Source organism: Cuculus canorus, chromosome 1, assembly GCF_017976375.1.
Source record: "Cuculus canorus isolate bCucCan1 chromosome 1, bCucCan1.pri, whole genome shotgun sequence".
NCBI classification, from domain to species: domain Eukaryota; kingdom Metazoa; phylum Chordata; class Aves; order Cuculiformes; family Cuculidae; genus Cuculus; species Cuculus canorus.
This window is the reverse complement of record NC_071401.1, coordinates 176,596,381-176,617,637: the sequence shown is the minus strand read 5'-3', so window position 1 is coordinate 176,617,637 and position 21,257 is coordinate 176,596,381. Positions and strand designations below refer to the sequence as shown.

The 21,257-nt window shown below is 39.1% G+C and overlaps 1 protein-coding gene across 2 annotated transcripts in view; it reads left to right on the top strand.

Moving 5' to 3' along the window:
- Positions 1-21,257, top strand: part of TMEM117 (transmembrane protein 117) — a 232,981-nt gene that overhangs the window by 83,291 nt on the left and 128,433 nt on the right. For both annotated transcript variants that reach the window (XR_008448091.1, XM_054055837.1), the window contains one exon: positions 3,968-4,067. Coding sequence is in view for 1 of the 2 variants with exons in the window: in XM_054055837.1 (XP_053911812.1) it covers positions 3,968-4,067 (100 nt within the window). In the remaining variant the exon portion in view is untranslated. The remainder of the gene's footprint in view (positions 1-3,967; positions 4,068-21,257) is intronic.

Below are 21,257 nucleotides of genomic sequence, written 5' to 3'. Positions count from 1 at the left end.
CATTTACAGTCCGTGGAGATCTAGCGTTCAGTTCGGATGTGTCTGGATTATTAAATGTCTCATAGGCCTTACAAGATGTCTCCATCTCTTTGGGTTATCAGCTGGAGACCAGGATATGTCACAGCACATGGAATTATTTGGCCTGCAAAGAGCTATTTCCCTGGCTTTGCAGCTTCCAGTTTTACTGTCAAAGGTTAATAGTGGGTTTGTCCCAAATCCCGATTGCAAACTTGTCCTTAATCTGTAACATTTGCAAGGATTGGCTCCCCAGCCTTTAATTATTGACTCATCCTGTCAGTTTCTGAGGAGGTTGTTTTTTTTTTACTCTCTTTACTCTGAACTTTAGCTGCTGTGTTTTCCTACTCAGTATTTTCTTAGACTGTGCTATTAATGCAGTATGAAGGTACTTTGCTACAGAATATAAATATGACAAAGTAAAAAGAAGCCTTTTGACAACCTATGGAAAATCTGGGCTAACTGTGACATTTAACTGGAGCCCAACGGCAATTAGCCCTCCTGTAAGGTGCAAACATGGATTCTAGCCAGGAAGCGGAGTAATCGGTTAATGAAAACTGCTCTAACTACTAGTTAAAGCTAGAAAAAAGTGGGGATTTTTTTCCACTACAGAATTATTTTTGCTTTTGGTACTGTTAAAATTTATATCCTGGTAACATCATCAGGCAATCATGGTGTTCTGGTTTCAGCTAGGCTACGGTAAATTTTCTTCTTAGTAGCTGCAGCACTTTGGGTTAATGTTGGGAAGAATGTTGATAACACGTATTGTTTGCAGTTGTAGCTGGGCAATGTTTTATGGTCAACTGGGATAGAATTAATTTTCTTCTCAGCAGCTGCTGTTTTTCTAAATTTTAGTATGAGAAAAATGCTGAAAAAGTTTGATGTCTATTGTTGTTACTGGGGAAGCCAACGGCCTTTTTCAGTTTCTCACGTTTTACAAGTGAGCAGGTGTATTAAGTTGGGAGGAGCAGAGCAAGGACAGCTGACCCAAACTGTCCAACAGACATATTCCATACCACGAATGTCATGCACTGTTTATAAGTGGCGAGTTTTCTAGGGGTAGCCCAGTTTGCTCCTGCCTGCTCTTGCTGCATCCTGTTCTTAGTACCCCTTCTGCCACTGCTCCACTACTGTGTGTCCCATTCACAGTGCTCTGCATTTGGTGATATCTGTGTCCGCCTTGATCTCTGCGCCTCTGTGATTGTCTTGTTCATTTTTAATTCAACCCACAAGTCTCATTTTCCTTTTCCGATTCTTCCTCTTGGCTGGGGGGAGGTGAGAGACCAGCTGCCTACCGTTTACCTGCTGGCTAAGGGCTGAACTGGGACACACGGCTTTTTTAGAGAAGTCAGCTACTCTCATTTATATTCAGACTAAACCCTGAAAATTAAAAATGGAAAGGTTTTTCTTTTTTAGCAGCCCGGAATCTGTATTTATAAAAATAATTTTCTCTTTGTGTTTTGAAATAAAAATAATACTACAGAATATAAAAGACTCAGGATGTAATACTAATTGTTAATATAATAGCAGCGTGTTTCATTACTATTTCTAATAAAATAATGACCGTGCTAAAAATATTTTCTGATCCATAAAAAGTTATAGCTGTATTTTGATCAGTAAATGCACTTAAACTATGCACAGATTGTGTTCTTAGGTGTTCTTTTAATAATGATATGCTATTTTAACTCTACCTGAAGGTCTGTCAATTTGCATATTTAGTTTAGGCATTAATTACTTTTAGACTGTGATGCACAGTTCATACGGTACTTTTATGTTTCACATCTTCCTACTTCCAATTATAGAATGGACTGTGAGGATGATCTGGTGCTTCCAAGCCTTTCTACGTATTTAAGTATTGTGTCCATCTTATCCAACCTCATTATAAACCTTCAATACTTTTAACATTTGTAACAACAACAAGTGACTACATGGAGAAATTCAGTTGCCATCAGAAAAATAGCTTATGTCTGGTTTGATATCTCTTCTACTTGTTAATACCCACATTCGGTGATCAATGGCTTCTGAGCCTTTTTGGGTAACCTTCCCTGTGTGCCCCAGCCTGTCATGGGTGGCTGTGACAAGACCACTATATGCAGTGGAGCTATGGGAATTACCCAAGTAACTCCCTTTTCAGGAGTGTTGTGCAAGTGCTTAATTACTTTTTGTACCCCTGTAATCGTGTATAATGCATGTGCAAATGTATAATGTGTATGAAAAATGTGAATAAAACAGGTGAGAACTGCCCTGGGGTTTTTGTATATGTTTCAGACTGATGAAAGAGATAAAGATACAGGTTGCTGTTGGGAGCCTGTGCTTACAACTGTCATTTATTGCCATACCCTTTTGTTAATGAGATGCCTTCTTAAGGAATGAAGTCATGTTGATTTTCACCTTCACAGATGCTACAAGAATGGCATACCCAAGATGCAGGAAAACAAGGAATTCCAAATGTTTCTCAGTTATAAAGAGGCTGGGAGAATATATCTGGGAGGGGTGTGCTTTCCTGTTGTCACGATCTTCCCGAGGTATCTGCTGTTGCCCTGTTTTGGAGAGAGGGCGTTGAAACAAAGAGACATAAAACTGACCCTGTAGAACTGTTCTGGTGTTGTTGCATCCTATTTACCACACAGCAAATTTGGAATATTGATAATCTTATTAACTATATGGAACTTAATTAAAAATAGCTTGTAAAAAAAATGTGTTCTGGGTTTTGTTTTTCACTTGCAGCAGAAAATCTGAGCCAGGATTTAGATGCTGTTCAACAGATGAATAAAAAATCAAATTGTATTTTTGTTAGTGATGTATTAGCTGAAAGTTTACGAAATGGATATAGTGAGAACAGCCACTTGGGTGTGTGATTTTACGTGTGTCATAAATTCCGTGACATTAATTTTTTCCCTCTAGGACATATTAACTTGTATCTAAGAAGTGATACAGTGTTGTGTATGGATTGTGCTAGCAAGATCCTCTATCCTGATCAAATATTTAGACTTTAATAGGATTGCCCAAGAAAGTGGGATCAGCGTGCGCTGATCCAGCCACAGAGATATGGTCTGTTAGCTCCTAGATTTTACAACTTTTGGCATATAATAATGTAACATTTGAATAATGGATAACACAGTGTTCAAGGAAGTTGTTACATGTTACTGGGTCAGTTGTGCACACCCTTAAATAGTCATAACGTTATATAAGCAATGTTTACAGGTGTCTTGAAAACACAGATATCACTTGAGAAGGTAAAATATAATTGCTATCATTATTCAATGTGTTAGCTTTTGAGGTCAAGTAATCTCTTCTTAAACACTTTAAAAGTCTTCCAGCAAAGGAAGGATATGAGTATATTAAAAGCTATGATTTTTTCACAAAGGTTTTAATCCAGCACAAGTAACTTTACCTTCTTAATTTTCCTTATAACATCTTGATGAACATGAAAGCAGAGGTTGAATTACTGTGTGAGGCTTTAAATCTGATCTGTGGCATTACTTAAGCAGAGTAGAAATGCTTGTTTGGGGTTTAATTAAGTTTATCTATGAAAATACATTGTGTAAATCAAGAAACAGTGCACTGTTAAACATATTATTTTTTCTTCATAAAGATTTTGCAAAGTCACTGAATCCTAGAATGTTACGATTCCACTTGTACAAAGGAAGAGGTAAAAAATGTAAAACAGTTTATATTTCCAGAAGCCTTACATATTCCTAAAGCCTTTGCCTATCATTATTTTAGCACCTTTAAAAGAGACAGGGGCTGTAAAATCAGATTCACATTTCCATTTCTGATTGGAATTGACCCATCCTTGTTCTATGTCAAGAATCAGATCTAGCAGAAAAAGTGATTATGAAAGAAATGGGAAATCTTTCACAGCTAATCATAAATTTTGTCACTAAAGCAAGTTCTTTGTAACTGCATTAAGCAAATGTGTATAGCTTACAGTCTGTTCTTGTTTCCACAGTGCATACATTATAACAGACTTCATGGGCATCAGGAATGAAAATTTTATGAAGGTAGCTGCAGTTGGGACTTGGATGGGAGATTTTGTCACAGCATGGATGGTAAGAAACATAATATTACATCTTTAAAAGAAAAGAAAAGGAATATGTTTGTTGGTTTCAGGGCAAAGAGGAGAGAAGAGAAAACTCAGTTTCTTGAAGTATCAGAGTATTTCAACCCAGATAGGTAGAAAGTTAACAAAGGTAAAGTACCTTGATGGCAGAGTATTTAATTAGCTGGAAGTCCAGAAGAGTTTCACTTAAGATGTATCAGAACAACACTTCATTTCTTCTGCTGTGAGTGGGAATTTTGCCATTCTGTGAGGACAGCATGATGGCCCTTCTTTGCTGTGAAATATCATCATGACTTTCTGTCTGGTGAAACAGTGAGTAACAGCTAGAGATAAACAAATGTAATGAAAAGGATTGAAAAAGGGAAAAAAAAATAACTGAAAAATATATAACAAGTGCAATGGAAATGAGGGAAAGAAAGAAAGCCAGTTACATGCCAGAATTTGAAGGCAGCCTGTTTGATGTGAAACTATCAGATTAAGTTTGTCTTTAAGCTAGAATTTAGAAAAGCAATTTTTCGTTTGTATTATAATTCTTATAAAGGTTCTCTCCTGAAATTTAGGCAACCCAAAGATCAGCTTAGTGAAAAAGAACCAGAAAATGACAGGTAACTGGGAACAAGACGAAGCATGTGCATGTGTTTTTATTCAGGAAGAGCATTTCTTAAATACAAAGTGATGAAAAGTGATTTAATTTTTTTTTAGTAAGATTAGGTTTTTATGATTAGTGTAGGTAACAATTTTAACAATGATGACTGTGATGTATATTTAAATTGGGGAAAGAAGGCCGTGATTTTTAAGCTTGCAGAACTGGTTTTAATTAATCTTTTTTTCCTGATGATTCACTGATGCATTTGTTTATTCAAAAGAATCAACATAAATTTAGAGGATTTAATTAACACAGGGAACGTTGCCTGATGCTGAATGTTTATCACATATCTCAGAAACATGGATGGAAGAACGCAGCACTGTGTGTGGCTGCTGACTGTAATAATCTCTGACCTAAGCAAAGAAACAAGCCAAAGTGGATAATTTTAGGACTGTGGTATGTGTTAAGAGAAAACACTATAGGAATAGTTTCAAGCAGGAATGACTGTGAGATGCTAAGACTATAGTCTATAAAACTGTAGGAGCAGTCTTAGAAGGGTCATCTGAATTTCTGTTTATAGTCTTCTGTCCTCCATATGTTCAGAATATGCTGTATAATAGAAAAAAGGAAAAAAAAATGATCATTTTTTCCAGCATATAGTTCAGTATGTATCAGTGGTTTATCCAACACAAATTATAGTCTGTGAAGTGATGGCCATGAAAAACAAGTGCAGAGCAAATCATCTGTTACATACATTACAGTAAGGACATCGAAGAATTGGTGCATTGGGTGATGTTGACAATTAATGTGGATTTCTTGTGAATCAGTAATAAAATTAATGGATATTTCTGAATACCTTTAGCCTTTTTTTAAGGGCTTCCACATCTTTATCTCACTTTGGAAGAAAATATGATGCATAACCTAATCTGAATTGAAAGGGGTCATGTTTGTCATGCATATGTGACTTAGAGCTCCAGTGATAGATTACATACAAGTTGCACTACGTTAGCTTTCAGTCCCATTTTTCTCATTTCCTTGAAAAAAACCTGTTATGTGCAACACCATATATAAGATGGAAATGGCTGGATTAGAGAGGAATGAGGATCCTGGTCCTTTTCCATGAAGTCAAAACCCCCTCAGGTCTTTTCAGCAACGGGGGCACAATTAGTTTGTGCCACAGCAGATTCCAGTGGTGGATGGAGTTATCACTGAAGAATGGGAGAGGGACTGCAGAGGCAGTTTTGAAAGGGAAGGCTATTTGTAAACTAGGCTGGTTCCATTAGCTTTCAGGAAAAGCAGAGGGCATGGGATTGGCAGGTCTGTGTGTTTTAGGACATTCCTTCATTGCATGAGGAGTATTAAGAGGTGTAATGATTTGTCTTTAGCTCTCCAGAGCAAAAGAGAATAGTGAGATTGCTTCTGCAATGCAAATCTCTAGGAAAAATGTATGAATCAGTCAGCGGAAATGACAGTGTCCAAGGGGAGCCAAGCCTAGGAACATCAGAAAAAGCTGCAATTTCAGATAAAGAGATACTAGTAACAGAAGGGAGTGGACACACACATTGGCACGTGTGCATGACCATTGGTACAAACCTCCCACACAGCTTAAATTTGGCAATCTTATTCTATATGAACAGAAATGATCTGATTGATTATCATATTTGAATTTGCTTGACTTTCTGTATACCAAGTCCAGCATGGAATTCAAGACAAAGTAACAGGAGTCTTCTGTGGATGTTCTGGTTTCAGCTGAGATAAAGTGAATTTTCTTCCCAGCACCTGCTGTGTTTTGGATTTGGGATGAGAATAGTGTTGATAACACATTTTGTTTTAGTTGCTGCCAGGTAGTTCTTATGCCCAGCTGGGATAGAGTTAATTTTCTTTGCAGCAGCTGCTGTGTTTTAGAGTTAACATGAGAAGAATATTAACTGATGGTTTTAGTTGTTGTTAAGAAACCAAGGACTATTTCAGTTTCCCATGCTCTGCTAGCAAGGAGGTATACAAGAAGCTGGGAGGGAGCATGACCAGGCAGCTGATCTACTAAACTGTCTTTATCCCAGACCACGTTTTCATTTTTTTCTTGATTCTCTTCTCCATCTCACTGAGAGAGGAAGGGAGAGAGCAGCTGCATGGTCGTAGTTCCCACCTGGGATTAAAATGACAGTGGAATTATTATATTTTATGAAGTTCTGCAGTACTGTTTGGAAACAGGAAAGAAAAAGCAACTTGTAAAGGAACATTTGTACATCTCCCCATTCAAAAAAGTGCTTATATTATACAACATTTAGGAATTTTCTGTAAAGAAGTCACCCATCCTTAGACTACAAAGTAGAAGATGAAAAAGCAGATGTAGCTGCCACTTCAGCGTATTTGAACCATACTGGAATTAAGATCTTATTCCCTGCTGAATTGGATACTTTGGAAACAAGCAGGAATTAAGCAGAACAGATGGGATTCCATTTTAAAAATGCATGATCAATAAACAATAATATTGCCCTAGTACAGCATGGAGAGGCTTATTAAATCAGCAAAGTGATTGAAATGGGAAAACATGTTTTGAATTGCTGTTTGCTTTTGATGTAAAAGGCAGAAGTGAGCCTTACCCCCTCAGCACTTCCTGGCTCACTGACTGGTTTGCTGACTGGGTCTGACTCAGTTTCTGATAACTTCAACAATATTCTTTCCATTGTGTGTAATGAAAATCAGGCTATGCTATGGGTGAACAGAAGCTTCTCCTTTGTACCCAAACAGGAACTTCTACATCATCTTTGATGAAATCTGTAGGAAGTGTTAGTTGTTCTAAATAACTCTGTAGAGAGGAGAATGGGTTCAGTGTACTAACCATCTCTCTGCACTTTTTCCTCTTTGAAGCCAGGGAAGCATGTTCTGCACTTGCTTTGACATGCTCTCCTGCTCTCATAAAATGCGCATTCTGTTCTTGTGGAGAGTGCTTTTGAGGCAGACACCATGGGATTTGGCACAGTAGGATAGCTTTGAAAAAACTGTTGGATTCCACCCAGGCAAGCCTACAAACTAGCAATTATGGCTGTCTTCTGGGATAGCGTGAGCAGGCTGAGGAAGGAGCTGATTCCGGGGCAGAATCTCTGATGATTAGAGTCATGTGGCCTCCTGACCCTCTCTGTATAAATGAGCAACCTGCTGCAGCTGTGGTTTTGTGAGGGATGCAGTTCGGAGCACGTGTGGTAAGGTATGGTCAGAGTATACCTTCGGGAGTGGATGGCACTGAACATTGACACAGAGAACAGGGTTCAACCAGAGCTTCCTCTGTTCTTCACAGCCTTCAGGTGAGGTGGAATAGCCTGCTTTTCTCCTTCTTTTGAGGCACTGTTGCCTTTTAAATTGTCAAAGCCGTTGTCCTTTGCTTTGGGTGATGTTTTTTTTGAGTCTCTAAAGATTTTGTATTGGCTCTGTTCTGTGAATGATACTCATACTCTATTGAAAGATTTGCTTACCATTTGCGTTACCATTACCATTGCCATTTAAATTAAAGACATACATGTGTGAAAGAGTCTAAACAGTACAAAGTTGTTGCATCTTCCTTAGACCTTATTTGCTAGGATTATCAGAAACTGAAGCAATCAACTTCAGCCAGAGGCTGGCACTAATCTTTATGAATGTATCAGAGGCTGATCCTGTTGATGAGGATCCCATTTCCTTTCTTTCTGAAAGGTAATTTAATTGAGATTTTCTTTTTGTCTTATTCATCGATAGAGGAAACTGAGAATGTTTGAGAGATCACTGACCAGCAGAAACTCTGCTGGCTCACATAGTATGAAACACTTATAAATTCAAGGCATGATTTATTTTATTATTCATCAAACTAATATTTATGAAATCTGTAGCAGTATGTTAGTTTGAACAAGGAGAAGCCAAGATTTCTCTCAGCACTGTGCTTTACTGCAGTATTTGGCACCATGTCTTGGAGTGTAAGCTGAATCATTGTTACAACTCCTGGCTGTTCTTTCTAATACCTTCATTTGACCGTGGTTTGACTCTTCCCTCACTTGGGACCACGAAGACTCGCAGGACCATTTCTGTTCTTTTGTAGTCTTAGCAGAGGAATTAGTAGGAAGTTAGGAAGTAGTACTTCCAGCATAGTCTGCATAGAAAGTTAATAGGTCACCACTTGTTCCACTGATCCATTATCCAGCACTGACATAGACACATCCTTTCCACTTGGATGGATGGATAGGGAGGTAGAGATCTTCTAGCTATGACTTCTCAGGACATCATACTGAGATTTCAAAAGGTTATTACTGAGCGAGGAATCAACAGCTAGCTTTCCTCATTGGTGGACCTGGATAATGACATCCATATAAACAAGTTTCCTGGGCTTCTGTGAAGTTTTTCAGGCAGAAGAGTTGTGTCATTAGGTGCTTACACATGATGACATGTAATTTGTTGTGGAATTCTGCTCCCCTTGATAAAGCTTCTCTGTTCTTCTTTGAGAAGTGTTTTCCGTTCTCTGAGATTTTCAGTACTAGCTGAAAAAGTTCCAGAAAATGTACTTATCTGGCAAATAGACTGGGTTTTCAGTTTATAATTCCAGACAACAAATCTCATACCATTATGTGTTCTGGCTTTGCTAGTTGTGGAAGAAATAAATTTTGTTCTTTTCTTTTCTTCTCATTCTCATTTCTCTATTAGGCATTTTTTATCTTTGTCATCTGGTGAGGGAGGTTTCTGTATTTTCCCATTCTATGAGACTGACGTGTCTTACCCGGTTGGTCGCAGTGTAGCTAGTAGAGAGGCGTGTGGCTGGTTCATAAAGAAAGCCGGCTTCTAGAGAGCAGAAGCCTATCCATGTGGTCCTTGATGCTATACTATTAACATCAATAGCTGACATGCTTAAGTGAATGGTTACTTCCATGCAATAACACAGTAAAACTGTAGACTTCTAAACCAGAACTTAATTCTGTTGTATGCACCATTTCAGAATTGTAAGAACTTAATAGTTGTGCCTAATTACGCCAAAAATCCATCCCATCTACTATCCTGCCTTGAACTGTGACTGTAAGCGGAAGCCTATCAGGGGAGTAAGAACAAGCCAATCATATATACTAGTTTCCACTTAATGTTCTCTCAAGCCACATGGAGCTTTACAGATATAATAACTCTCAATCAGTGTTTCTTCCCTGTTCTTGCTCAATCTCACCTTTAAGCCACATTCTTTTTTTAGCACGTACAAAATTATTTGGCAGCAAGTTCCAGAGGTCACTGAATAAAGAATCACCTCCTTTTGTTTGTTTTAACTTGTTTGCTGCTCACCTAATTTGATGACTGTAGTTCTTTACTGAAGAGAAAACAAACGCTTCATGTTTGTATGCTTTCTCCCTAGTGTGTCTTAGACATATGTCATAGTTACTCTAATTTATCACTTCTTTGGGCTGATGACCTCTAGCCTGGTAAGTAGTTTCTCATACACAAGCTGTTCCATATATTTGATTATCTTTATTGCCATTCTTGCAATTTCTCCAGTTTTGCTATGTTCTCATTCATAGGGAGACCATAGTTTTCCACAGTATTCAAGATGTGAAAGAACTATGAATTTTACAGTGATATGATCCCTCATTTTCTATATGTTTCCTAATTGTTTCTAACATTCATGGCAGGAATATGTTGACAATATGGGGCACCCAGAGCAAGTTTTTGTGGTACTATATTATCAAAATCTTGATGCTGAGCTATAATGGTCAGCTGAGGGACAATTGTTCTGTAAATGATCTAGAATGGCTTTGTTTCCTGTGCATCAATTTGCATTCATCTGCAAAGAATTTCATCTGCCATTTTATTGCCTAGGGACTTACTTCTTTAAGGACCTTTCTCAGTTCTTAACAGTCAGCAAGCCATCATCCTTATTACTGTGCATAACTTAATATCATTATAAATCCTTCTCCCCTCACTGCTCACCCATTTTACCAGGTTGCTTAGGAATATGATGAACAGCTGCATCACCTGCACAAATCCCTGTGGAACTCTGCTAATGACCTCCCTCTGTTGCAAAAGCTGTTTGGCTAACTCACTCACTTTCTGTTCCCTGTCTTTTAACCAGTTATTTATGAACATGAAGACCTTTCCTAAAGCTCTGACTGGGGGGTTTCCATAGAAGCCTTTGAGGAGGGATTTTTCAAAAGCTTTTTAGAAAATTCAGGTTAGGCTATAACCACGTCCATGTGCTTTGTTGACCTCTTTCAGTAATTCTGTTCTGAAATACCCTCATTCCTGATATTTACAGAGCCAGCCACTTAGAACTCCTTTCACAGATTCATTGTTTCCTGCTGCTGTTAAAGGGATATTCAGACAATGCAGGATCGCCCTGAAAGTCTTGTTTGCATGAAAGACAAAATGTCCCAGCTCAGGGGCTATGAATATGTGGAACTGCATGGAGCTATCTTTATGTGGCTTATCAGTGAAAGACAGTGAACTTATTTCCTAGGAATTAAACTCTGTATGTTCATTTTTCATTTTACCTAATTTTCATTAATTTTCTCTGTCCTTATCTCTCAACATCTCTTTGTCTTATGGCCTGGGCAGCATTTTGCATGTGAACAAAAGTTAAGGTGAGAATATTTTGATTTGTATGTTATTGCACATAGCAGAAGGTCGCATAGAGCCTGAACACGGCTGTTAATGTTTTCCTGAAGACAGAACGTCCTTGCTTGTGTAAGACCTGTATTCTGAATATGTACATGAATGGCATGTTTTGAAGAACATTACCATAGATAGCCACTCCTTCCTGAAAACTCACATAGTCTATGGATCTCTTAGGCCAAACAGTGAAGCTCTTAACAAGTTTTTGTTATTTTCTTAGTAGGGTGAATTTTTTTAATCATAATTTTGGACATAGGAACCTGTGTCTGCTGAAGTAATTCTTTGAATCTGGGCCCCTCTTAACCTTCTCCCTGAGAAATACCTCTTTTTTCCCCTCCCCACTATATAGACAGTGGACACAATCTAATTGCTGTGGTTTGGGATAGAAGTGTTCAACTGTCCCTGGTATATGCTTGCTTAGCTCTTCATTTTGACCTTGTAAATGCTGATGTGGTCTTTATAAATCAGAGGTACAATTATCTAACATACTGTACGGTGTAGGGTGAAGTAAAGTAGCACGTGCATTACACTTTAATAGCCCATCTCTCGATGTTATCTTCTGGCAGATACCTTGTACCTGTAGATTATGCTCTGTTTGCTTTATTCTTTATTCATTTTTGTAATAAAAATAGATGTTTACTTATTGCCATTAAAACATTTTTGATGGCTTGCAAGCTATTGGCAAGAGTGTATGTGTTGTTAAGGTGTGTTCAAACAAAGTGAGCAACCTTGATACTACAAATCTATCATGTTGTTGGAAATAGCAGGGACATTAGACTATTGCAGTGTAAACACATAGAAAATAAAATACTAATATGACTATGAAATGGAATCTTCTGTAGTACAGGGAAGGACACAGGTATAAAAATATGCTGAAAGAAAATGTAACATAGTCATTAAAATAATAGTTTCTAGGATTTTGTATGTGTCTTTTTAACTAAAAGTTAAAAGCCACAAATGTTCACTCTTTAATTAATGTGAGTCTTAAGAAGTAATTCTTCTGTTTAGGAAATTCCATTCTGCAAAGCCATGTATTGTTTTATTTGCAAGCAGTGAAGAATCTACCATTTTGATGCACATTCCAAAATAGTTTGGAGTCAGGAGTTTTGAATGACTGACACCTTTTCTAACTCATGCCTATGTCAAGGATTGGGCACGACAATTCAGATTATGATCAGTGTCAATCTTCTTGATTGTTTTTATTCCACTGATATATCAAATGACAAAATAAAACTGTAATTGAATTTACAGTGGCATCTGAAATACTGTATAGCTAACAACTGTGCCGTACTTCAGTAGTGGAAATGAAATTAAACTACGAAGCATGAAGTGGAAGGAGCAAAACAGATAGCAGATGTTACTAAACTTACTTGCCAGGACTGCACAAGAATGTGACTAATAACATCATTGGTGGCAACATATTTCTTTCTGTGTACAGAATGAGACACAATGCCAGCTGCCCTTTTTGTTCTTCAGTGTTTCTGGTTTTGTTTTTCTTCCCTCACCTTAAGGGGCAGTCCAGTTACAGAGCCATTCTGCAACTAGTTGTTCTGTCTCCAGGTGATAACCCACGTGTAAGTTCATTGACAGGATGGCCGTTGATATACCTAGTCACACAGGAGCTGATTTTGTATTTTCAGTTTTGTAGGTCATGAATGTGCTCACATCCTGCTCTACTTCATGGCTGGTGCTTAGTTATATAAGTGGAGAGTGCCTGGTGTCATCCGAGTTCATCCAGTCATCCCATCAAGTCAGACTGCACTATTATTTATTCATTGATTGATGGCGTAGCCATCTGTTCATATGCTTTAGATTATAATTATCTGCCTTTCCAAGCTTGATCTTTTTTTTGTATTCCCCTGTTACCTTGTCTTTTTAATTCTGACCAGGCATTGCCAGAGGTGTAACTTCATTACTGGTTCCCAGCCGGTGAGTACCTTCAACTCATCATCACAGCAGGTATCTTTGTTGGTAACCATATTCTGAGCTTTAAAACAAGCATTTGGTATATCTAGCAGTGACAGCCTCAGGATTTTCTTCTGAAGAAGACCATAGCCAGCTCTACCTCAGAGATCTTCAAGAGTAAGAATTGGAAGACCCAGAGCTGGGCCCCAAAATTTATCCTAGAGTTTCTCCAAATAAGCTTCTTACAACTTTCTGTGACTAGCAAAAATTGTTCTGCGAGTTCTTTCAAATAGGTGGGAAATTTCCCTCACTGATTATTTTGTTAAGGAGTGTGAACTCATATACACGGTTTTGTGATCTTATGCACATTTCTGTGCACATTTCTGTACACATTTCTGGATCCCTACGTCAAAAAGTAATGTCAGATCTTCTACTTCTGATCCAGGTGGTGTGGTTGAAGATGAATGATCTTACCATAACAGACCTGCTTCATGGTGGCTAGAGAGAATCTGTTCATTATCAGAAAAGCAGTCCAGGTTCTCAGTTCATTTCTCAGTCAGGTTATTCACCCCGTATTCAGATCTCAGCCCTGATGAGTTTTCTACTGGAGCCAAAAGTCTGCAGGTGGTTCTGTCAGGGTTCACCTGGTAGCAATCTCAACTCAATAATCTTTAGTAGGTGAGGAGGAATTTCTTGTACCCTACTGTACTTAGTGTTCTCGTGGAAAGAATTAAAGCGCTCTCAGTTATAATTCTAGTTGTTAGGATGACTTGAACTGGATGCTGAATGGGCCAAATGTTTCAGCCCTCTGATGTGTACACTGCTGCAACTTTTGATGGAAGTATCATTCTTGGATACTTCTTCAGCAAAGTGTACCCGATGCCAGTATACATGGATATATCTAACTTTTGACTGAGCCATCAAGATAGATGTCTTTTTTTGAAGCTGACAGCAGCAGAAATCCCCACAATGTTTTTAAGAGTTGACAAATTCAAAAAGTTAGACCCTGCTTGCTGAGACTGACCGTGGTAACTGACTGTGGTAACAGCAAGCCGCCTCTTACAAGATTAATGTGGACATTCTTCCCATCACTGGAGCACACTTAAATTATAGCTCAAGCTACATTCCAGCTGGAAATTCTGTGCTCCTAGCATTGGCCGAATGACTATGAAGAGTTGTCATTATTCTTTCATAAAAATGTATGCCATATACAGGTGCCTATAATTGATGTGAAAGTTAAATGTCTAGTCTCATTGTTTCTGTATATGCTACTTTACTGCCAGCCTCCACCACAGTCCAAGTAAATAAACAACTAACAGTAAAAAGAGATTTTCTAGTAACTGGAGATTTTTAAGATGTGTGGGCCTTGTGTTCATTCATTTTCCATACTTATTTTTACCTCTTCTAGAGCTCTTTAATCTAGTGTTTGCAGATGATGTAGATGTTATTTAAACAATACCTATTTTTAGTGTCCTGCAGTCAAAGAGAAAGTAGATGAAGTGGCGTTGAACAGCAATGTGCCCCTTCAGTAGCACCTGTTCTTTTGTGTTGCCATGTTCACATAGCAGTGGTGTAAGCCCACATATGAATATTTTGAGTAGTGCTGTGACTGATTACTAACTCTTTAGAAGATGCAGTTGTTTGCTTGTATAAAAACAACACTTAGTCTGACAAGATTTACCTGTTCTAAAGAGAACTTAATAGAAGGCCAGAAATGATAGTAATTAGAGAGGATTGTAGTTATCCTCCAGTAATGGAAAAAATTTTCCATTAGTTTGCTGGTTGTTGAAAAAGAGGAAGAGATATGTTTTCAGTGTTATTTTTCTAATTAGCCCAAATTAAAGATAACATATGCATGTTATTCTGTAAACACATTTTTTGGTCTAAGTTCTACATTGTGGAAAAAATCCATATACTTACACTGTTCAAACAAACTCAGGAATTCAGAATTGGAGAATAACATTAATTCATCCTTTCTACTGTCCTGCATCTTGCACCGGTCAGGGTGAGATGCTCACAGTGAAAGTTAATGTTCTTAATAGATTCTCTTGGAAGGTAGAGAAGATGGATAGTAAAAGAGGATGGAGAAGTACATTTCCATAAAGCCCTCAACAACTACAGCCTCAGCTACTGTCAGTGGGGACAACTGCAGAGCTTGTTTGCTCCAGCTGCCTAGCTGAGCTTTTCATGATCAAAGCAAGGAAAAAGTTTCCTTCTGGGAAGGGACAAAAGTAAAAAGTAAATCAAGTAGGAACAAGGTGAGGTCTGATACTGGGATGAAGTGAGGGGAGCATAGGCAAATGGAAGAGGCTTAGGAAGTGCAGGGAAGTGGAACAGATGTTTCCTGTTTAGCTGCTATAGGTTTCATATTGAATGCCCTGACACACATACTTCATTCCTCCTCTGAAATTGAAACTCTGAGTGGAAAAGTGAAGTGAAATCTCTTTTATTTTTTGATGATATTTATTGAATGATTTTCTGATATTATAAAATTGAAAACAGTGCTACCTCTTGTAACGACTTCTGGGATAACGTAGTGCTTGATAAGATTCTGTTTGTGAATGCATTGTAGTTGATTTCAGTATTAAAACACAGAAAGCCTAGTTCTTACTTAATTGACGCAGTACTCCCTTATACCATCCAAACCCATTAAAAACTAAATCATAAAAAAAATAGATACATCAGACAGATGAGAATTTGGCAAAAGTCAACGAAAAGTCCCTGGCATCTTCCCCGGGGAGCCTGTTGTGGGCAGAGCATGCCTCATGTATTTCGCTAGCCGGTGATGGTTCTATGACGGCTTTTTTTTCCATGTTACACGTATGCCTGTGTGCAGGCTGTGAGGATCTGGACTATTCCAGACACAGAGAGAATGTGAGCAAGCAAACTGAGAGCTATCCACATAGACAATGGCTTAGTGGTGTGCTTAGAAGCTAAGGTAACTGTCCTCTGACTACAATGGACGTGAAACTGAGCCTTAGAACTTGTTTGCTTTTTAACTCAGACTTATCTGTTCATTTTATTCTGACAGTAAATTTTCTTTTAATTCCAGAACAGTGATGATATGTGTTCTAAGGCCTCCAGATAAAATATATGGCTCCATCTTTTTCAAAAGACAAGGTGTAAGGGAGAAGATATGTTCTCTTGCAACTCGTATCTTGTCCAACTGATTTGTTTTGTTACTTTAATTAGCTATATAGTTATAAATCAGTGAGACTTGGGGGCCTGTATTTTCTTTTCCTCTTTATCATACTCTCCTCTGCTCTTTTTCATGTAGAACTGTATTTGCTTCTTGACTGTATTTATGCAGCAGATCTTGATATATCCTGGTTACCTGTATTTATAAGCTCAAGGAAGAGTACCGTATAAATTAAAGCAACTATGCAACAATTCTGTGTTCTGACATGATGCACTCCTTAGAAATGGTGTGAATGAGTGGGTGTCAGAAGTGCTGCAGAAGTGGGGCACTAGAAATAGCATGTTCTTACTGAGGATCTTTGAGTACAGATGGCAAATATGTAAACTGTTGGATGTCCACTCCCAGATGGACTCTTCCTCTCTGGAACAGCCTGGTTCTGTATGAGTTTGCAAGCACAAAGCATTTTCACTGACCGGCAGAATAAAAAGAATTTTCTTGCTGAAATTGAAACCGAAGGAATTACCTCAATAAATCTGCCAAGATGTGCAATGAGAAACTCTGCAACAGAATGGGAAGGGCTTGTTTGCTAAGTATTACAACAGGAATATCGAACTGATGATGCAAATTCAGGTGAAGGTCTTTAATGGATTAAATTATGATGAAATAAGACCTTCTGTTTCCACAGGGAGAGATTAGCAGCAGATGGCAGTGGTACACAGCAAAGCATTTCTTTGTTTCTGAATTCCTTCAGAGTCTGTAAGATGAACTATTAGAAACCCTGTAAAGAGAAAAGAGGAAAGAAGGATGTTTTATTCCGAAAAAGCAAATCACAGCATTTCTGCCTAACAAAATAATGTGTAGAATCCATGCTTCTCTGCAAAGGAAAGCATAGTTGAAACTAGTAAACTAAGAAAGAAGAGACTATTGCTAGTTTTAGACTGCATTGTTTGAGGGGTGGATGTTCAGCTGAGAAACTTTATTGTGAGGTTGAAAGAAACTGCAGATGCATCTGGTATCTGTTTTGCTTCCAAAGACTTACATCTTCTCTTCTTACACTTTTCATTTCACATCCCCTGGAGTGTAATCATCGTAACTGAAATCAAGGATAAATTTCTGTAACCTGAATTTAATCACAGAATCATAGAACCATAGAATCATAGAATAGATGGGTTGGAAGGGACCTTAAAGATCATCCAGTTCCAACCCCACTGCCATGGGCAGGGACACATCTCAGTAGCTCAGGCTGCCCAAGGCCCCATCCAGCCTGGCCTTGAACACCTCCAGGGAGGGGGCAGCCACAGCTTCCCTGGGAAACCTGTGCCAGTGCCTCACCACTCTCAGCGTGAAGAAATTCTTCCTAATGTCTAGTCTAAATCTGCCCCTCTCCAGCTTATACCCATTGCCCCCCGTCCTGTCACTACAAGCCTTTGTAAAGAATCCCACCTCAGCTTTCCTGCAGGCCCCCTTCAGGTACTGGAAGGTCACTATAAGATCTCCTTAAAGCCTTCTCTTCTCCAGGCTGAACAAGCCAAACTCTGTCAGCCTGTCCTCGTAGGGAAGGTGCTCCAGCCCTCTGATCATCTTTGTAGACATCCTCTGGACCTGTTCCAACAGTTCCTTATCCTTCTTATGTTGAGAATTCCAGAACTGGACACAATAATTCCAGATGAGCTCTCTGGAGAGAGAAGAGAAGAATAGGGAGGCAGAATCACCTTCCTCAAGCTGGTGGCCATGCTTCTTTTAATGCAGCCCAGGATACGGTTGGCCTTCTGGGCTATGAGCGCACATTGCTGGCTCATGTCAATCTTCTCGTAGACCAGCACCCCCAAGTCCTTCTCTGCAGGGCTGCTCTCAATCACATCATCCCCCATCCTGTTCTGAAATCGCAGATTGCCCCAACCCATTTGTAGAACCTTAGACTTGGCCTTGTTGAACCTCACGGGGTTCACACAGGCCCACTCCTCCAGCCTGTCCAGGTCCCCCTGGATGACACCCCATCCTTCTGGTGTGGCAACTGCACCACTCAGCTTGGTGTCATCTGCAAACTTGCTGAGGATGCACTCAATTTTGCTGTCAATATCATTGATAAAGATATTAAACAGCACCGGTCCCAGTACGGAACCCTGAGGGACACCACCTGTCACGGATCTCCACTTTGACTTTGAGCCATTGACCACTACTCTCTGAATACAACCATCCAACCAGTTTCTTATCCACCGAACCATCTACCCATCAAATCTCTCCAATTTAGAGAGAAGGATGTTGTGGGGGACTGTGTCAAAGGCTTTATGGAAGTCCTTATAGGTCACATCCATTGATTTACCCATGTTCACTGCTGTGGTTACCCCATCATAGAAAACCACCAGACTGGTCAGGCAGGACTTGCCCCTGGTGAAGCCGTGCTGGCTGCCGTTAATCACTTCCCTGTCCTCCATGTCCTTTAGCATGTCTTCTAGGAGGATCTTTCCACGATCTTCCCAGGCACAGAGTTAAGGCTGACAGGTCAATAGTTCCCAGGGTTGTCTTTCCTACCCTTTTTAAAAATGGGCACAATGTTACCTTTCTTTCAGTCACCAGGGACTTCTCCTGATTGCCATGACTTTTCAGATATCACAGAGAGTGGCTTGGCAACCACATCGACCAATTCCCTCAGGACTCTGGGATGCATCTCATCAGCTCCCATAGACTTAAATATGTTCAGGTTCCTCATGTGGTCACAGACCTGATCTTCTTCTACTGTGGGAGGGTGTTTGCCCCCCTGGTCACCATCTTTTTGTCCCATGACCCAGAAGGGGTGAGGAGAGTGGTTGTCAGTGAAGACTGAGGCAAAAAGGTTAAGTACCTCAGCCTTCTCCTTGTCTGTTGATACGAGGTTACTATTGTCAACCATCAGTGGGGGGTACATTCTGTCTTTAACCTTCCTCTTCTGGTTGATATACTTGTAGAAACCTTTCTTGTTGGTCTTCACTTCCCTTGCCAAGTTCAACTCCAGCTGCGTCTTGGCCTTCCTGACCTCATCCCTACACAACCAGGAAGCATCCCTATATACTTCCCGGGTTACCCATCCCTGCTTGCACTGCCTGTGCAGTTCCCTCTTGCTCTTGAGTTCAACCAGCAGATTTCAACTCAACCACTCCGGTCTCTTCACTTTCCTGCCTGATTTTCTACATCTGGGGACTGAGCGCTCTTGTGCTTCATGGAAAGCATCCTTAAATACTTGCCAGCTCTGTTCCACTCCCTCATCCTCTAGGACCATGTCCCAGGGGGTCCTACTGAGTAACTCCTTGAAGAGCTGGAAGTTTGCTTTCCTGAAATTTAGGGTCTTGACTCTACTCCTCGCTTGTCCTGAGTACCTTGAACTCCACCAGTGCATGATCACTGCAGCCCAGGCTGCCTCCAATCCTAATGTCACTGATGAGCTCACTCTTACTAGTGACCATCAGGTCCAGTATTGCATCTCCTTGGGTGAGGGGTCTCTGTAATCTCTGATAATGTTTTGTGTAGAAAATACACTTAGACTATGGCCAGAAAGAATTTGTTTAGATGCCCAGGTTACCAGAAGACAATTAATTTACGGTTGAATTATGCCTAAAAATAAACTTTATTCTCATAAGAGCTGCAACACCTTAAAAATGGTATTATGTGTTGCCGTAAGTCAGCTCAACCACACATTCGGGAGACTAGTACAATATCAGAAGAGCATTTAAGTGAGTGCTTGTGTAAAAACAGAGCAGAATTAATTTTCCCGTATGATACTGCATAATATATGAATCTGTTGTAATAATGCTGTGAGAAGGCTTCTCTTAATCCACACTGCTAAGATCCCTGAATCAAATCAAGTGAGGTTCTTGATTTGTAAATGAAATCACTAACTCCACCCTGTACGTACGGAAGTTGGCAGTAAAGCTGAGCCTAAAATGGAGAAATAGTAGGAACAGTGAAACTTAGATTTATGATACTCTAGCCTGAAGGTCAGTTTTTCAGTATTTTTATGTGTGATTGTGCTCAAAAAAACCTGAAAAATCAACATGTTTAAACACAGTTTCTACAGAAAAAAATGGATAGATCAACTTTCAGAAGATCTTTGTTGCCAAAACCCAAATCTAACTTTGATGCAATTCTGCTGAATGCAGCACACTTAAAAAACACAATTGCTTCTTAAAAACTGAGATATTAAAATAAAAAGTTTCTATTGATTTGAATTAAAATTCATTATGAAACTCCATCTAATAAAAGGCACTTGATAAGGTGAGGCTAATCTTGCCTTAGTCTCTTTTTATTGTTATTTTACGTTACTTGAAATGGGAACTTGAAGTACTTTTTAAAATGGATAGAAAGATTGTTGAGTTTCACTTAAACTTTTGTAAGTACCTTTAAAACCTCCATTAAAAAGCTATTTTTGTAATTTCTAACAGTACTACGCTTTTCCAAATCACAAAAGAAATCACTACCTCCTACACTGTCAGTAATAAAAAAGGGTTTGCATTTTGCAGACATTAGGGATTGATCTTTATAGCAACTCATGGAGATAGGTATGCTAATATGTCCCTGTTTTACAATAGGGATCTGAAGGAGAGGAAAAGGGAAGAGATTAAGCTTTGAGGCCAAATTAATCAGGCGTTACCTACAGCTTCCACTAAAGTTACACTGACCTTTATGTTAGTGTAAATTATGACAAAAAGATTTATTTTGGGCAGCAGATTTCCAGTCCTTATATCTTGCAGTTAAAAATGCTTTGGTGCTTGTCTGGGTTTTGTAGGGAATTGGTGATGGAGCTGAGACAAGAGCCTGCTCTCAGCTTTGTATTTGTCCCATTGTTTACCTCAAATCTTTAAGTGAAATTATTTTGCCTCCACTGATGGCAGCATTCTGATATATCTAAAAGATATCTGTCTCTGCAAAGACATTGACTGTTTTAGTTTATGAAAAATTGAAAT